This window comes from Rhinoraja longicauda, chromosome 25, assembly GCF_053455715.1.
Source record: "Rhinoraja longicauda isolate Sanriku21f chromosome 25, sRhiLon1.1, whole genome shotgun sequence".
Lineage (NCBI taxonomy): Eukaryota > Metazoa > Chordata > Chondrichthyes > Rajiformes > Arhynchobatidae > Rhinoraja > Rhinoraja longicauda.
The window spans coordinates 6,506,572-6,525,748 of NC_135977.1; the positions used below are offsets into that span (position 1 = coordinate 6,506,572).

At 39.7% G+C, this 19,177-nt stretch overlaps 1 protein-coding gene across 2 annotated transcripts in view; it reads left to right on the plus strand.

Moving 5' to 3' along the window:
- ssh1b (slingshot protein phosphatase 1b) overlaps nt 1-19,177 on the plus strand; it is a 47,340-nt gene that overhangs the window by 1,108 nt on the left and 27,055 nt on the right. The window contains exons 2-5 of one of the 2 annotated variants that reach the window (XM_078421790.1): nt 13,711-13,748; nt 15,682-15,782; nt 17,270-17,337; nt 18,405-18,526. In XM_078421790.1, the coding sequence (XP_078277916.1) occupies nt 13,711-13,748; nt 15,682-15,782; nt 17,270-17,337; nt 18,405-18,526 (329 nt within the window). The remainder of the gene's footprint in view (nt 1-13,710; nt 13,749-15,681; nt 15,783-17,269; nt 17,338-18,404; nt 18,527-19,177) is intronic. The other variant, XM_078421791.1, reaches the window with a different exon arrangement.

The following is a 19,177-nucleotide window of genomic DNA, read 5'->3' on the forward strand; positions in this document are numbered from 1 at the left end:
CCATCCAGTGATTTGGCTTCCACTGCCCTCTGTGGCAATCCACAAATTCACAACTCTGGGTGAAAACGTTTTTTCTCACCTCAGTTTTAAATGGCCTCCCCTTTATTCTAAGACTGTGGCCCCTGGTTCTGGACTCGCCCAACATTGGGAACATTTTTCCTGCATCTAGCTTGTCCAGTCCTTTTATAATTTTATGTTTCTATAAGATTCTGTCTCATCCTTCTAAACTCCAGTGAATACAAGCCTAGTCTTTTCAATCTTTCCTCATATGTCAATTCCGCCATCCCAGGGATCAATCTCGTGAACCTACGCTGCACTGCCTCAATTACAAAGATGTCCTTCCTCAAATTAGGAGACCACAACTGTACACAATACTCCAGATGTGGTCTTACCAGGGCCCTATACAACTGCAGACAAACCTCTTTACTCCTATACTGAAATCCTCTTGTTATGAAGGCCAACATTCCATTAGCTTTCTTCACTGCCTGCTGTACCTGCACGCCAACTTTCAGTGACTGATGTACAAGGACACCCAGGTCTCGCTGCACCTCCCCCTTACTTAACCTAACACTATTGAGATAATAATCTTCCTCCTTGTTTCTACCGCCAAAGTGGATAACCTCACATTTATCTATATTATACTGCATCTGCCACGCATCTGCCCATTCACTCAACCTGTCCAGGTCACCCTGCAACCTCCTAACATCCTCTTCACAGTTTACACTGCCACCCAGCCTTGTGTCATCCGCAAACTTGCTAGTGTTGCTTCTTATTCCCTCTTCCAAATCATTAATATATATGGTAAACAGTTGCGGCCCCAACACCGAGCCTTGCGGCATCTCCACTCGCCACTGCCTGTCATTCTGAAAAGGACCCGTTTACTCCTACTCTTTGCTTCCTGTCTGCCAACCAATTTTCTATTCATGTCAACACCCTACCCCCAATACCATGTGCTCTAATTTTAGTCACCAATCTCCCGTGCGGGACCTTATCAAAGGCTTTCTGAAAGTCTAGATACACTACATCCACTGGCTTCCCTTCATCCATTTTACTTGTCACGTCCTCAAAAAATTCCAGAAGATTAGTCAAGCATAATTTCCCTTTCATAAATCCATGCTGACTTGGACTTATCCTTTTACTGCTATCCAAATGCACCGTTATTACCTCTTTAATAATTGACTCCAGCATCTTTCCCACCACCGAAGTCAGGCTAACTGGTCTGTAATTCCCCGTTTTCTCTCTCGCTCCTTTCTTGAAAAGTGGGATAACATTAGCTATCCTCCAATCCACCGGAACTGATCCTGAATCTATTGAACATTGGAAAATGATCACCAATGCGTCCACTATTTCTAGAGCAACCTCCCTGAGTACCCTGGGATGCAGACCATCAGGCCCAGGGGATTTATCATCCTTCAGTCCCATTAGTCTACCCAATACTATTTCTCGCCTAATGAAAATTTCTTTCAGTTCCTCTACCCCCCTAGATCCTCTGTCCTCCAGTACATCTGGGTGATTGTTTGTGTCTTCCTTAGTGAAGACAGATCCGAAGTACCTGTTCAACTCTTCTGCCATTTCCTTGTTACCCATAATGACTTCACCCATGTCTGCCTTCAAGGGACCCAGTTGCTGGATGTCTTCTCTGCCAGGCTTGTATTGCAGCCATCTTTAGCTTATGCTTGTTTTGGGGGCGAGTCCCCTTCAGTTTTCTGTTCAGAATAAAAGGCATGCTCAATTGGGTTCAGATCGGGTGATTGACTTGACCACTCAAGAATTGACCATTTTTTAGCTTTGAAAAACTCCTTTGTTGTTTAAGCAGTATGTTTGGTATTATCTTGCTGTAGAATGAACCCCCGGCCAATGAGTTTTGAGGCATTTGTTTGAACTTGACCAGATAGGATGTGTCTATGCACTTCAGAATTCATTATGCTACTACCATCAGCAGTTATTTCATCAATGAAGATAAGTGAGCCAGTACCTTCAGCAGCCATACATGCCCAGGCCATAACACCCCCACCACCAAAGTGAGGTGGTATGCTTTGGATCTTGGGCAGTTGCTTCTCTCTTTCATATTTATTTCATATTTTTCATATTTCAGATACAGCGCGGAAACAGGCCTTTTCGGCCCACCAAGTCCGCGCCGCCCAGCGATCCCCGCACACTAACACTATACTACACACACTAGGGACAATTTTTACATTTACCCAGTCAATTAACCTACATACCTGTATGTCTTCTATACTTTGTTCTTGCCATCACTCTGATATAAGTTAATCTTCGTCTCATCTGTCCACAAGACCTTTTCCCAGAACTGTGGTTGCTCTTTTAAGTACTACTTGGCAAACTGTAACCTGGCCATCCTATTTTTGCGGCTAACCAGTGCAGTGTAGCCTCTATATTTCTGTTCATGAAGTCTTCTGCGGACAGTGGTCATTGACAAATCCACACCTGACTCCTGAAGAGTGTTTCTGATCTGTTGGACAGGTGTTTGGGGATTTTTCTTTGTTATAGAGAGAATTTTTCTATCATCAGCTGTGGAGGTCTTCCATTGCCTGCCAGTCCCTTTGCAATTGGTAAGCTCACCAGCGCTCTCTTTCTTCTTAATGATGTTCCAAACAGTTGATTTTGGTACGTCTAAGGTTTGGCTGATGTCTCTAACAGTTTTATTCTTGTGCCTCAGAATGGCTTCTTTGACTTTCATTGGCACAACTTTGGTCTTCATGTTGATAAACAGCAATAAAAGTTTCCAAAGGGGATGGAAATACTGGGTGCTGAAAGCTCTTTTATACCTGCATTAAGGAGGCAATTAAACACACCTGAGCAATTACAAACATCTGTGAAGCCATGAGTCCCAAACATTATGGTGCCCTGAAATGGGGGGGGACTATGTATAAATACAGTTGTAATTTCTACATGGTGAAACCAAAATGTGTAAAAATACCCTTTAATAAACTCTGACAATGTGCGCTTTAGCCACATGTGCTTTTTTTCTATTACAAATTGCAAATTGTGGAGTACAGAGGCAAATAAATAAATGATGGGTCTTTCTCCCAAATTATGGAGGGCACAGTATATACAGTGTACCAATCCCATTTTCTAGGAGTTTCTTAATATCGACCCTATCTGCTTTTCAGAATTTCATGCACCTCAATAATTTCCCTCTAAGGTTACACCACTTCAAGGAAAATAAATTCAGCCTATCCATTCTCTTTACAGAGCTGCAATGCTCTATCCCAGGGCACATGCCACTAAATCTCTGCATCTCCTGGAGTGTAATAGCATCCTTATTATTGTGGTGACTGAAATGCAGGCCGAACTAATATTTCATATAGATGTACCATAACTTAGTTGGTCTTTTATAAGCCCTGGTTAATGAAGGCAAGTATCCTGTATGCCTTCTTAACCACCTTATCTACTTTTAGGAATCCCATATGTATACCAAGGTCCATCTGTTCCTCGGGTCTTGCCATTCATTATGTATATCCTAGTCTTATTAGTTTTCTAAAATGTAAACAGTTTTCAGGATTATTTCCAACTGCCATTCTACTATCTCATCAAAATGGATCTGTAGCCAAAGACTACCTTTCTCGCAGTCAACCTCCACCAACCGTTGTGTCCTCTGTGTACTTACTAATTATATATCCCATGTTCACATCCAGATTGTAAATGTGTGTTGCAGTGGTGGTCTCAGCAATGATCCCAATGGTACACTATTGGTCCTGGGTATCCAATCACAAAAATGATCTTCAACCATCACCCTCTGCTTGTTATCCCAACGCTTTAGCCTTTTGGCTCAATTTTCCACGTGGGATCTTATCAAAGGTCTAACTTAAGTCCACGTAGACCTATCAACCACACTATAATATTGCAATGCCACATTCACTTTTACATGGCCCACCTTCGCTTTTACAGCCTGTAAAAGCCAGGAAATTTTAATTGTAAATCCTGCGCTTGTTTCAACATGTTTACATGATAGCAACAATATTATATTCCCTAATGTTAATCATTGCTCTTGGTTCATCGGTCTTCTTGACAGGCGCGCTTTGTTAAAATATATGTAATCCAAACTTATGTTGCTGAAATCGGAAATAAAACCAGAAAATGCTGGAAATATATAGTTCTGAAGGTCTTCAACCTGAAACATTAACTTTTTTCTCTTTTTAAAGATGCTACCTCACCTGTTCAATGTTTCCAGCAATTACTGGTTTTAATTTGGGTATTTCATTTTCCAGATTTTTAATCAAAAATATGAATTGAAAATCCCATCACAGCTACCAGCCTGTTACAACAGATAACTTAAATATATATATGAAACATTTGAAAGGAGTGTTTTCTCCTCTGATAGTCAATGATTATTTTAGTTCAGCTTATTGTCATGTGTGCCGAGGTACAGTGAAAAGCATTTTTGTTGCGTGCTATCCAATCAGAGGTTACAATCAAGCCGTCCATAAAGTACAGGTACCGGATAAAGGGAATAACATTTACTGCAAGATAAAGTCATAAAGTCTGATGAAAGATAGTCCGAGGGTCTCCAGTGAGGTAGATGATGGGTCAGGACCACCAGTTGATGATAGGATGATTCAGTTGCCTGTTAACAGCTGGGAAGAAACTTCCTGAATCTGGTATATGTTTTCAAACTTCTGCAGCTCTTGCCTGATGGGAGAGGGGAGAAGAGGGAGTGTCCGGGGGTGAGACTCGTCCTTGATTATGCTGATGGCCTTGCCAAGGCAGTGTGAAGAGTAGATGAAGTCAAGGGCAGTTGGTTTGTATGATGGTCTGGGCACAATTCTCTGCAATTTCTTGCAATCTTGGAAGGAATTGTTCCCAAACCATGCGGTGATGTATCCCAATAAAATCCTTTCTACGGCGCATCTGTAGAAGTTGGTGAGAGTTGTTGGGGACACACCAAACTTCGTAAGCCTTCTGCGGAAATAGAGTAAGGACAAGTTGCTGATATTTACCTCATGGTACTTGGTTTGCTGGTGATATTTACTCTAGGAACTTAGAATATATTTTGAGGGGGTTGATCCATTTGTTAGTTTACTGCAGGCAGCTATGGTTACGTGATCCATAGACATTGCTTAGTAATCTCATGCCTGCTTCTGGAGTTTTTCAGTTTTACTGCCAAGTTTAAAACTGAAATGAACATGATGCAAAATACATTATACATTGGCTATATTTTATCCTATCAAAGAGCAATTGATCATTTTTATAAGCATGGACTATTTGTAATGTATTCATGTACCTTTCTGAAGGGCATCATTAATAGCAGAGAGCACTGTCAATATCCACCCAAATTACCCTTGGACTCAGCAAGGACAATTTTAATTTCCATCTGTCTGGCATAAAAACAGTGAAATTAGTATGATGTCACATACTCTAGGTTGGTGTGCCTGCATCTACTTGGAGCTTAAGGACTTTGTGAAATTCTCATCTGTCTCATTGGAAGCCACTTGTCATATTGAAGAGACTGCGGTGAAGGGGATGGTGTTCGAGGAGGGAGATGGTGAAAGAGGAGGGGGTGAGAGGGATTGCCACAATGCATCAAGCCATGTTATTAGCAATTTTGTACACTGATAGAAAAGTCTATACATTTGACATTCTTCCCACTTATTACAGATTTGAACAACCTTTAAAGTGTATGCAAGGTTCCTTAAAAGTCAATGATAGAACCTTTATCTTGGATCCACAAACAAATTCTGGCCTTGAGTATCTATCTTTTCCATCCTCACATTATCTTATTTCCTGCCCTTCTGAATAGGCAAGCAATCTGAATGACTACATTGCGTGCTAAGATGCAACAGAATACAGTGCTTAAAACCAGGCAGGTGATATGTAAGCTCTACTTGACAACTATAGGAGCATACCCCAATATTTACTCCTCTAATGTCTGCTTATTTAGTTCTGTTTATTTGCTTGTTTATAAAATAATATAATACACTTGAACTTATTTAAGTTTGAATATGCCCCGTGTTTAAAGTACTGTCAATGAAATTAGATTACTCCCATTAGTTTGTCTCCAATTGATCTTTATTTTTCATGGTTTCTTCATTGTGGGTGTACGGTATAAGTTGTACAGTGCCAAGTAGAAAGAACAAAACCCTTTGCCAACATTACTGTAAGCACTTATTCACAAAATGCTGGAGTAACTCAGCAGGTCAGGCAGCATCTCGGGAAAGAAGGAATGGGTGACGTTTCCGGTCGAGACCCTTCTGAAGAAGGGTCTTGACCTAAAACGTCACCCATTCCTTCTCTCCCGAGATGCTGCCTGGCTTGCTGAGTTACTATAAGCACTAATCATCTTTGAACTATTTCTCGATATGGCATATAATCTTTGGAAGATGGTAGATTTTGACATTATTGTAGCAGGGATGGTTTAGTAAATAATTAGATTGAAAAATATAACCAGGAAATGTACACATGACACAAACAGTTTTGTGAAAAGTTTTGTGAAAAGTATATTCTCCTAAATTGTTTGTAAACACACTTGAGTTTCATCTTTAGCATATAATGAAATAACAGGATCAAGACTGAACTTTCTAAAATTAGATATTTTTCATAATTCTAGTCTTTGTAGGTTGCACATGCATACCAGTCACAAACCTATTCTGATTTAATTAACATTCTAATAGATATTAGAGGACCATTGTACATCTAGTGGAAACACTTTATAATAATTTAATAGTTTTGACGGATTGAAACTTCCAAAGTGATTACTTTGTTTTCCAAATTCATTTTATAGAAGAAAATACAATTGGGTATGTTGTTTGTCGTCAGAATATTTAATAGGGTTTTCTTTCTGATAGATTTTTCTTTTTTATTTGATAACATTTAAAATTACATTTATTCAAAAATAATCCGACACAAAAAAATCTAAAATCTTTGTAGCAGTAAAATCCCACGATACAGCAGCTGTCACTGTTCACAGTTCCTGCTACATAATGTCCCCAATAAATAATAGTTATGGAGTTGTACAACACAGCCACAGGCCCTTTAGCCCATTTTCAGTTCTGCCAACCAAGATGTCTATCTATGCCATAATCCCATTTTGTTGCATTAGACCCATATTCCCTCTGTTCCTTTTCTATCCCCATACCCTGCCTAAATGCTTTTTATACATTGTGATTATATCTGCTTCAACCACCTCATGTGGCAGCTTGTTCCATGGCCCCATTACCCACTGTGTAAGGGGGGAAATCTTGTTCCTGAAATATTTCCCTTCTCAACTGAAACCTTTGTGCTCTAGTTTTAGATTTCCCCATGCTTATGGCATGACTGACAATCTACTCTGTGCCCTCATAATGTTATAAACCTCCATAAGGTCACCCTCATCAGCTCCTGCACTTCATTGAGAACAATCCCAGCCTATCCGATCTCTCCTTATAGCTAAAGCCATTCCAGGCAATGTGCTGGTGAATCTTATCTGCACTTTTTCTAGTACTGCCACAAATTTTCCATGGAATGATGACCAAAAATGCACACGATATTCCAAATATGGTCTAACCAACTGCAGCATGATTTCCCTGTTCTTATGCTCAATACCTCTGCCATGAGGCAAGAAACTTAAATGTCTCCTTCATCATCTCTATCCAGCAGCCTGTGGTGCAATTTTCAGAGCTATGAACTTGCATTCCAAAGTCTATCCGTAAATCAATGTGTAAAATATTTTCATATTTTAAAATATTTCATACTTGTGCTTAAATACCTGCCCACTCCATTTTCACAAACAATGCTTCTGTTTTCAATGGGTAATAATTTAAAAAAAATCAAGGCAAAAGGCCTCGTGACCTATCAGTTGAGTTTGTCAGTTGCACAAGAAATGTAATTAGATTTATTTTTTGACATGCCAATCTTGGATAGGATTCATGTATTTTGACATATAGCCTCTTACATTTATTATTAAATATTTTGCAGTTTAAAAAAAACTTCAAGCATCCATTCTATTAGTGATACAGTATGTAGAATTGTGCAGTAATTTGAAGCAAAAGCAAGTCTTGCTATAATTATCAGCATTTGATTTGTTTTGGATGCACCCAATCAAATAGAAATGAGCAATTGTGTGAGTGAATCTCTTCTGAGATGATCAAGGTTCATCTGTGTACAAACTACTTATTCGGTTATGCACTATGTTGAAAATCGTGATTCATTTGTTAAAAGAATTGTTAAAATACAAGTGGGTATATTTAGAATGATTCTTAATGAGAGAACTAAACCTACTCTTCTGTTGAGCTTGTGTGCACTCCGTTGCATTTCAATTATATTAAGTGTGAATAGGGATATTGTTCATTCATCTAATCGGTAATTATTATCTGCCACAGTCTCAGTTGTCTCATGGCCCATTTAGTGCAAAAATGAATTTTAGTTGTCCATTATAAATATCCTATTGAACCCAAGCTTGGCAGCCTGTCACAAAGACTGCCTACTTGCACGATTATGTTTGCATTAGTCCATGTCCCACTCTCAAAGCCTTTGTCACCTTAGACTTGGCGATTCCACAGTTTTTCTTGTTAACTACATTAGAAGATATGAAGAAAAAGGAGGAGTAGACCTAGTGATTGAGCTTCCACAGTCCATCTGATCAAGAATTCTACAGATTCAATAGCGGTAGAGTTGCTGCCTTACAGTGCTCACAGCGCCAGAGACCAGGGTTTGATCCCGCCTATAGGTGCTGTCTGTACGGAGTTTGTACGTTCTCCCCGTGACCGCATGTGTTTTCTCCGACATCTTCGGTTTCTTCCCACACTCCAAAGACATACAGGTTTGTAGGTTAATTGGCTTGGTATAAGTGTAAAAATTGTTCCTAGTGTATGTAGGATAGCGTTAGTGTGCGAGGCTCGCTGGTCAGTGCGGACTCTGGGCTGAAGGGCCTGTTTCCACGCTGTATCTCTAAACTAAACTAAACCCTCTGGTGAAGCCATTCTTCTCATCTCACTTTTGAATGACTGACTGTTTATTTTGAGATGGTTCCAAGTTCTAAAGGTTTATTAGGAGAACATCACCCTGCAGTAGAAGGCAGTAGAATCTAATTCACTGGATGAATTTAAAAGAGAGTTAGATAGAGCTCTAGGGGCTAGCGGAATCAAGGGATATGAGGAGAAGGCAGGCACGGGTTACTGATTGTGGATGATCAACCATGACCACAATGAATGGCGGTCCTGGCTCGTTGTGCCTAATGGCCTCCTGCACCTATTTTCTATGTTTCTAAAAGTTAAATTGATTTTCTGCCATCAATAGAATAGCTTTATTGTAACATATAACTGCATTCCCCATTTTAATCTAAAGCCATTGTCATGCATTTAACAGTTACGTAATACATAATGTCACATTTTAAACAATATCAAAGAGGGGTGTAAAAATCATGAGGGAAATAGGGTGAAAAATAGAATAAAAAACCAGGGCCTGATGGTCTGCATACCAGGGTACTTAAGGAAGTGGCTCTAGAAATCGTGGACGCATTGGTGATCATTTTCCAATGTTCTATAGATTCAGGATCAGTTCCTGTGGATTGGAGGGTAGCTAATGTTATCCCACTTTTTAAGAAGGGAGGGAAAGAGAAAACGGGAAATTATAGACCCGTTAGCCTGACATCAGTGGTGGGAAAGATGCTGTAGTGTATTGTAAAAGAAGAAATTGCGGAACATTTGGATAGCAGTAACAGGATCGTTCCGAGTCAGCATGGATTTACGAAGGGGAAATCATGCTTGACTAATTTTCTGGAATTTTTGGAGGATGTTACTAGGAAAATGGACAATGGGAGAGCCAGTGGATGTAGTGTACCTGGGTTTTCAGAACGCCTTTGATAAGGTCCCACATAGGAGATTAATGGGCAAGATTAGAGCACATGGTATTGGGGGTAGGGTGCTGACATGGATAGAAAATTGGTTGGCAGACAGGAAACAAAGAGTAGGGATTAACGGGTCCCTTTCAGAATGGCAGGCAGTGACTAGTGGGGTACCGCAAGGCTCAGTGCTTGGACCACAGCTATTTACAATATACATTAATTACTTAGATGAAGGGATTAAAAGTAACATTAGCAAATTTGCGGATGACACAAAGCTGGGTGGCAGTGTGAACTGTGAGGAGGATGCTATGAGGATGCAGGGTGACCTGAACAGGTTGGGTGAGAGGGCAGATGCATGGCAGATGCAGTTTAATATGGATAAATGTGAGGTTATCCACTTTGGTGGTAAGAACAGGAAGGCAGATTATTATCTGAATGGTGTGAAGTTAGGAAATGGGGAAGTACAAAGAGATCTGGGTGTCCTTGTTCATCAGTCACTTAAAGTTAGCATGCAGGTACAGCAGGCAGTGAAGAAAGCTAATGGCATGTTGGCCTTTATGACAAGAGGAGTTGAGTCTAGGAGCAAAGAGTTCCTTCTGCAGTTGTACAGGGCCCTAGTGAGACCGCACCTGGAGTACTGTGTGCAGTTTTGGTCTCCAAATTTGAGGACGGATATTCTTGCTAATGAGGTTGTGCAGCGTAGATTCACCAGGTTAATTCCCGGAATGGCGGGACTGTCGTATGTTGAAAGACTCGAGCGACTTGGCTTGTATTCGCTGGAATTTAGAAGGATGAGAGGGGATCTTATTGAAACATATAAGATTATTAAGGGATTGGACACGTTAGAGGCAGGAAACATGTTCCCAATGTTGGGGGAGTCCAGAACCAGGGGCCACAGTTTAAGAATAAGAGGTCGGCCATTTAGAACGGAGATGAAGAAAAACTTTTTCAGTCAGACAGTTGTAAATCTGTGGAATTTTCTGCCTCAAGCGGCAGTGGGGGCCAATTCTCTGGATGCTTTCAAGAGAGAGCTAGATAGAGCTCTTAAAGATAGTGGAGTCAGGGGGTAGGGGAGAAGGCAGGAGCGGGGTCCTGATTGTGAATGATCGGCCATGGTCACGTTGAGTGGCGGTGCTGGCTTGAAGGGCTGAGTGGCCTACTCCTGCACCTATTATCTATTGTCTAAAAGTGAGAGAGCAAGATTTAATAGGAAACTGAGGGGCAACCTTTTTTACTCAACATGGTGGATATATGGAATGAGTTGCCAGAGGAGTGAGTTAAGGCAAGTACTAAAACACCATTTAAAGGACACTTTGGCCAGGTGGATGTTTAAGAACGGTTTAGAGGGATATTGGCCAAACGTGAGCAAATGGGACTAGCTTGGGCTGTTTCTGTGCTGTATGACTAGTATTTAATATTTGCTTCGGCATTTTTGTTTCTCAGCCTAGCAAAGCTTCCATTTTTTAATATCTAAATCTGGAAAAAAAACACATTTCCAAATTACATTTCCATTTATGATCTATACAATGAAATGGGATATGTTGATGCAAAATATTGGGTTTAGAACTGAGGTTAATAGTTATGTATTTTTCATTTATTGAAAAAATGTTTACATTCATAAAAAATAATTTGGCAAATTCTTTGAAGTTACGATAAACCAAGATTAATTTGTGTAATAGGTACACTCGCTCACCACTTTTGGACTTGTCCAAAACTTCACAACTTTTGGTGTCTTTTATTTCAATGGTACTCTACTGTTTTAAATGTCACTTTAACTCCGGACCCTGAAACTGCTCTATTCGGGCTTGAGAAGCTAGACCATAATGCTCGCACAATCTTGGTTTATGGTATGGTAATTGCCAACAGAAGTATTTTGAAACTATGGAAATCAGACTCTGCTCCTCAGTTTGAGACTTGGTTAAGAGAATTAATGGACATCTTACACGTATAGAGGCTGAGATATGAATTGTCTGGCAACCCTCAGAAGTTCTTCAACATATGGAACCCAGTGCTGCAGCATATTAAGGACAAGTAAAACTATCCCCTCAATTCCACACGCTTTTGTACCTTCTTTGAATCCAGCCGTGAAAATACTGAAATATTTACCTTGACTCATGATTTTGTGCTTTTGTCTTTTTTGTCACATTGTAGTTATGTTTTTTTTAAAATTTATTTTTATTTATTTATTTGTTTGTTTTTGTTTGTTTGTTTTCATGATTATGTAGGGAAGGGGAGGGATGGGGTTTACTGTTGTTATATGTACTGTAATTAATTAAATAATTTTAAAAAAAAATAAACATTAAAAAAAGAAAATCATTGAGAGCAAGCTCTCCTCTGTTTCCTCTGGGAGTCCAAGATTTTTTTTATCAACCTGGTATCCATAAAGAACCACTGAAATGTTTTCATGTATTTCTTGCAAGATTTTCATTTTCTACCTCAAAACCACCTGTTGTTTCGCAGTATATTTTAAGAATCCTCTCGTTTTGAGAATATAAAATGGCAATGTGAAAAAGTTGGACTTTGGGGTAGGGAATGATTGAGACACATTATCTTAACAGGGATAGACACAAAATGCTGGAGTAACTCAGTGGGTCAGGCAGCATCTCTGGAGAGAAGGAATGGGTGACGTTTTGGGTCAAGACTCTTCAGACTGATGTCAGGGGAGGGGGTGGGACACAGATAGAATGTAGTCGGAGACAGTAAGATTAGTGGGAGAACTGGGAAGAGTGAGGGGATGGAGAGAGAAAGCAAGGGCTATCTGAAGTTAGAGAAGTCAATGTTCATACCGCTGGGGTGTAAACTACCTAAGCGAAATATGAGGTGCTGTTCCTCCAATTTGCTCTGGGCCTCACAAAGGCGATGGAGGAGGCCGAGGACAGAAAGGTCAGATTGGGAATGGGAGGGGGAGTTGAAGTGCTGAGCCACCGGGAGATCAGGTAGGTTAAGACGGACTGAGTGGAGATGATCAGCGGAACAATCGCCGAGCCTGCGCTTGGTCTCGCCGAGGTAGAGAAGTTGACACCTGGAACAGCTGATTTCGTAGATGAGTTGAAGGAGGTGCAAGTGAACCTGTGCCTCACCTTGGAAAGACGGTTTGGGTCCTTGGATGGAGTCGAGGGGGGATGTAAATGGACACGGGTTGCATCTCCTGCAGTTGCAGGGGAAAGTACCTGGGGAAGGGCTGGTTTGGGTTGGAAGGGACGAGTTAACCAGGGAGTTTTGGAGGGAACGGTCTCCGCGGAAAGCAGAAAGGGGTGGAGATGGGAAGATGTGGCCAGTAGTGGGATCCTGTTGGAGGTGGCGAAAATGTTGGAGGATTATATGCTGTATGCGACGGTGAGGACAAGGGTGACTCTGTTCTTGTTACGAATGGGGGTGAGGGGGAGCAAGAGAGGAGATGTGGGATATCAAGAAGACCCTAGTGAGAGCCTCATCTAAAATGGAAGAGGGGAACCCCCGTTTCCTAAAGAATGAGGACACCTCCGATGCCCTAGTATGGAACACTTCATCCTGGGCGCTGATGTGGCATAGACGGAGGAATTGAGAGTAAGGGATAGAGTCTTTACAGGAAGCAGGGTGAGAAGAATTGTAGTCAAGAAAGCTATGGGAATCAGTAGGTTTGCAGTAGATGTTGGTCAATAGTTTGTTTCCTGTGATGGAGACAGTGAGATCTAGAAACGGTAGGGAGATGTCTGAGATGGTCCAAGTGAATTTAAGTGCAGGATGGAAATTAGTGGTGAAGTGTACATTTAGAAAATTGAAAAATATTTGGGTACACTATGTATCCGCTGAAGGCACATCAATATAAAGATCTGCCTGCTGAAATAAGTTTATAGCCAAAAAAAAACATGCATATAATTTGGACTTCTCCAACCTGTATTTACACAAGCTACTTGGATTCAAGAGTTGGTAATGCTTTTCTTCTCTTACAGGAAGTTGGAAGTGATGATGATCACAGAGCACAACAGAGGTGAGTGTGCAGACTGTTGGAAATTCATTATTTGTCACTGCTCCCTGTTAGATATTGTAGGCAGATTTGGGTAGCTTGGATAAATTCCTTCTTTCAAGTCAATCTTAACAAAAAATACAAACATTACTAACAACAGCAGTGAACCTTATAATTATTCCTTAGGTGGCTCCCACTGAATATTTAGCCGTGCAATCCTACTCAATGTCATCATCCAGTGAAACATTGGCCAATCAATTTTAATGTATTCCCAAATACCCATAGGCCTAAATCTTATGCAATAATCTATTACGTGGGACAATGTTAAATTATTTTGTGAAGGTGGATAACTCAGCTACTTCTTAACAAATGAAATTTACGGTTCCATCACAATTTTACGGGAAACTGCATGATTACAAAGGAAAATAGCAAGAAATTAGTTTGGAGGTTGGCACTGGGACGTAGAGAGAAAATCCATTTTACCTGTGGTTCACAATATTGCAGTGGTATTAAGCAGATAAGTGATCATACACAAATCATAATTGCCATTACATTGCATTTTAACAATCCAGCCATTTATTTCTGGAATGTCTCATTTCTGGCAGTTCAGCATTCTGTTTGCTAGCATACAATATTATCAGCATGGAGATGAAAACCTAAACAATTCATTATAATAATATGTATATATTTTTTAAATTAGTAAGTTCTATAAATTGTAATAAATTGCTGTGTGTGAAGTATATTTTGCGTATGGAGAACAAATTGCCTCATTTATTTTTCTATAATATAGTAATATGATCAAATATAATCAAAAATACAACTGCTTTGTTTTCAGTCCTAGGTCTGCTGAATGCCCTCTCCCATTTATCAATTTTACATCATTCAGCATCTGACAGAATTTATTAGTTAATTGAAAGGAGCCTTGGAGCCATGAGTATAAATCTCATAAATCATTAAATTACACTTTTATCCCACGGGCAGCCATCTTGACTTAATTGTGCATTAAATATTTTAGAATGACCTCATTCCTGCCCATAATTCCTATATTTGTGTTGAATTCGTTATTTATTTCTTCTTGTGACCTCCAGGTGGAGACAGAGGCACAGCTGGTTGCTAATGCTGTATTTCCAATATTAGTCATTGATAGGTGTGGTTGTGTAATACCATATTTGTATATTCACTAATTTTAACGAACGGCACTTTGCACACATGAAGCCAATTTATTTGGTGTGTGTAATGAAAGATCATTAACTTGTAGTGATCTAAATATGTTTGCATTGCTTTTTGTTTTAAAAGAACACTGAGCTCATTGTAATATTATTACAAATAGTAGGAAGATGTGGTACAGAAGTGAAATGTTGATAAATGGAGAAGTTGAAGGCACAGGTTAAAGAATTGATAAATTGCAAATATGGGAAGTCTGAAATTAAATCAGAAAATACTATTAAAGTATTGTCAATTTTACAGCCCCATCCAAGAAAAGAAGAGTAAACTATTATCTGGCACAAATTCTTTGCACCCTACTCAATTCCAGCACCATTATGCCTAAAGTATCAACATCTGCAAATAAAATTTAGATTTGGTTACAGTAATTATACATGTTTTCAATTGAAAGGAATATAGGCAAGCTGAGGAGGATAAGGAAATTCCTTCTCGCCACCTTTCTTTTACTTTTGGTGTCTATTCCTTATAACCTTAGTGTGGTGATATAATTAAGTTATCAGCTATCTTCAAAATTATTAAGGGGAATAATAAATTATATTTTGAAAAATACGTTTTAGGTAGATACTGTGTTACCATTTATAGGATGCATTTGGTTTCGAGTTTCTTAGCAAGCTGGCACTTTGTACTGAACACCAGCAGAACTAGATGACTTCAAGTAATGAGAAAAGGTGAATATTGGCATTAAAAACTACGCAGTTATCTGATCATTGTATTTGTTCTATTTCTTATTCAGTCTCAGTGACAGTTTCTTCACGGTTAAGGGTGCAGCACTTTTTTTACAGCAGGGAAGCAGTTCACAGGTGTCACGATGTCACCATCACCATAAATATGCAGGTGGGTCATCTCTGATCTTGGCTCTCCTAATTTGTATTTTAGTTAAACAGATGGTTAGCTTATTAAGTGGCTAATATTGTAATTTGCTGCCATTGTTTATTTAGAAGAGCTTTCTATGCGATGTATAAATAATGTAGGTCTGGTTAAGCTGTTTAATTCTATTTTAAAAATATATATCTTGGTATGATGTAGCTTGAAATCAGATTGCTGAACTTATAATATATTTACATTAGACTGAGAGGATAGGAAAGATACGGGAAAGAGTTGGTGGGAAGGGAGTGGAATTTTGCCGCAGGGGGAAGAATTTTATTCTCCTTGATGTTGAGCTTAATAAAGTTGTGGATCAATTTTGTAGAAGGCAAAAATAGAAAATGCTTTAAAAAAACTCAGCAGATTGGGCAGTATCTGTGAAAAGTGGACCAATCAATGTTTCAGGCCTGTGACCCTTTATCAGAACAATGAATTTTGGACAGCATTGTGGAAGGGCTTCCAGACCAAAAACATCTGAATGATCAGGAAAATTGAAGGAAAGTCAGAATTGTCGGATTCCCATTCTAATTATATGCAGTTTATTTAATTTTTATTTTAGCAACCAATGTTACTTTCTACTTCAAAAATATTTTAAATTGCAAATTTGATTTTTATTAGTTCTAAATATTTAAATGTCAATAGTTTCAGAAACTTAAATCTTTGTTGCCATTGACATCCAGCAAAACTTAGATGGGCTTTGTTGGCTATCAGACTTCCAAAAGGACTTGCTGTGCCCACCGTTAGTGACTCAGTTGCTGTTCTGATACGATACGATAGAACTTTATTCATCCCCGGAGGGAAATTGGTCTGCCAACAGTCACAATACACAACAAGGTACACGAAAACGTGAAATTAAAATTAAATTAAAAGTGAAAACAAAAAGAAAAAGACAAGTGACTGTTGGCTGGCTGCGGTGTGCACAGCGCCTTAACCGGAATGAACAAATGAACAAACAAATGCAGGGTTAACCCCTAGGCAGAGGATTCTAAGACTGGACTGCCCCCATCCCATCCCCCCCCCCCCCGATCAATGTCAACCAACCTTGGGATCATCTGGGTTTTATTAAGACAAGTTTGGTCAAATGTCATTGTGGATGGAAAGCATGGGTCAATATTTATTTAAAATCAAATATGTACTCTATTGAAGCAAAGAACTGCAGATGTTGTTAATACACAAAAGGACATAAAGTGCTGGAGTAACTCAGTAGGTCAGGCAGCATCCCTGGGGGATATGGATAGGTGACGTTTTGGGTCGAGACTGAGTTTGAGCTTGTCTGAAGAAGGGTCTCGACCCGAAACATCACCTAATATGTCTCTATGGCAAAGTACAGCCTGACCTGCCGAGTTACCTCAGCACTTTTTATAGTTATACTATGAGTTCAGAGCTGGAGAAATGTTTAAATGAACAATTAAAAATCACATAAATATATTTTTAAGCATTTTTTTACAAATTTGAAGCAGGAGATTTACAGCTACACCTTCAAGTGATGATCAATCATCTCCGTCCTGAAGACAGGATCAAGTTGGTAAGAGAGCTGCAAACTGATTATTTGGGTTGAAGGGCGAAATGGTACATTCTTGAAGTACAATAAGATCACAAAGTAACTCATAAATTTTTGAACATCTTTAAATTAATATGTACTGCTACGGGACAGAATTCATTGCACCATTCACGTTGTTAGTTTTTCAGTTTTTGCTTTACCAATACTAAGACTCTATCCCTTCAAAGGCTCTGCTTTTCTGAATCATGAACCATACAGTTTGGAAAGCTTATTTAATTCCTAGCCTATTGCATCAGCTGATCTTAGTTAAAGTTTGACATAAAAAGCTTTTTCTCCCTTTTATTGGCCGTAGTCATACAGCGTGGAAACAGGCCCTTCGGTCCAACTTGCCCATTCCGACCAATATGTCCCATCTACACCAGTCCCACCTGACTGCATTAGGCCCGTATCGCTCTAAACCTGTACTATCTATGTACCTATCTAACTGTTTCTTCAACCTTGCGATAGTACCCGACTAAACTACCTCATCTGGCAGCTCATTCCACACACCCACCGCCCTTTGTGTGAAAAGTTACACCTCGGGTTCCTATTAAATCTTTCCCCCCTCACCTTAAACATGTCCTCTGATTCTCAATTTACCTACTCTGGGCAAGATACTCTGTGCGTCTACCCAATCAATTCCTGTCCTGATTTTCTTTTGGGAGAGAAAAATTTGTTCCTACTTGTGAATGCTATTTAATAATTTGTACTGGAACATAGAACAGGAGTAGAACAGGAACAGCCACTCACAATGTCTCTCCCAACCACAATGCCAAATTCAACTCACACATCTGACTGCACAGAATCCATATCATGCAGAAATAAAAGATGTAGATGCTCGGGTAGTGTATGATTGAGCTTGATTACAGTTATGGCTCGTCAACATCACCTTTCCTTATCAAACAACAGTGTTAACAAATGTACCTTCTCAACTTTGTACAATGCTAGAAACAGTTGAGGAACCAAAATAGTTGAAAATGGGATCAATGATGTTTTAATCAAAGCACCTTAACCGCGTACTGATGCACTGTGAAAATGTTTTGCCTACCTAGGCAGTACGTCTGGAAAGCATGTCAGCTGATCGAATCCGATATATGGTGGTTGTGTACACTAATGGACACCAGGACACAGAGGAAAATGTTCTGCTGGGAATTGATTTTGCAAGCAAAGAAAGGTATGATATGTGTGTGTACTTGTGCAGGGTAGGGAGGTCAGAGGGAGTCAGTGCTGGGTTGGATAAATATGAAGGAGGAGAGTAATGAACATTAATAGGATAGCAATCTTACATAGATACATAGACAATAGGTGCAGGAGTAGGCCATTCGGCCCTTCGAGCAAGCACTGCCATTCAATGTGATCATGGCTGATAAAACATAATCAATACCCCGTTCCTGCCTTCTCCCCATACCCCTTGATTCCGCTACCCCTATCTAACTCTCTTTTGAATGCATCCAGTGAATCAGCCTTCTGCCTTCTGAGGCAGAGAATTCCACAAATTCACAACTCTCTGTGTGAAAATGTTTTTCCTCATCTCAGTTCTAAACAGCCTACCCCTTATTCTTAAACTGTGCCCCTGGTTTTGGACATCGGGAACATGTTTCCTGCATCTAGCGTGTCCAATCCCTTAATAATTTTATATGTTTCTATAAGATCCCCTCTCATCCTTCTCATTTCCAGTGAATATAAGCCCAGTCGCTCCATTCTTTCATCATATGACCCGCCATCCCGGGAATTAACCTCGTGAACCTACGCTGCACTGCCTCAATGGCAAGAATATCCTTCCTCAAATTAGGAGACCAAAACTTCACACAATACTCCAGGTGTG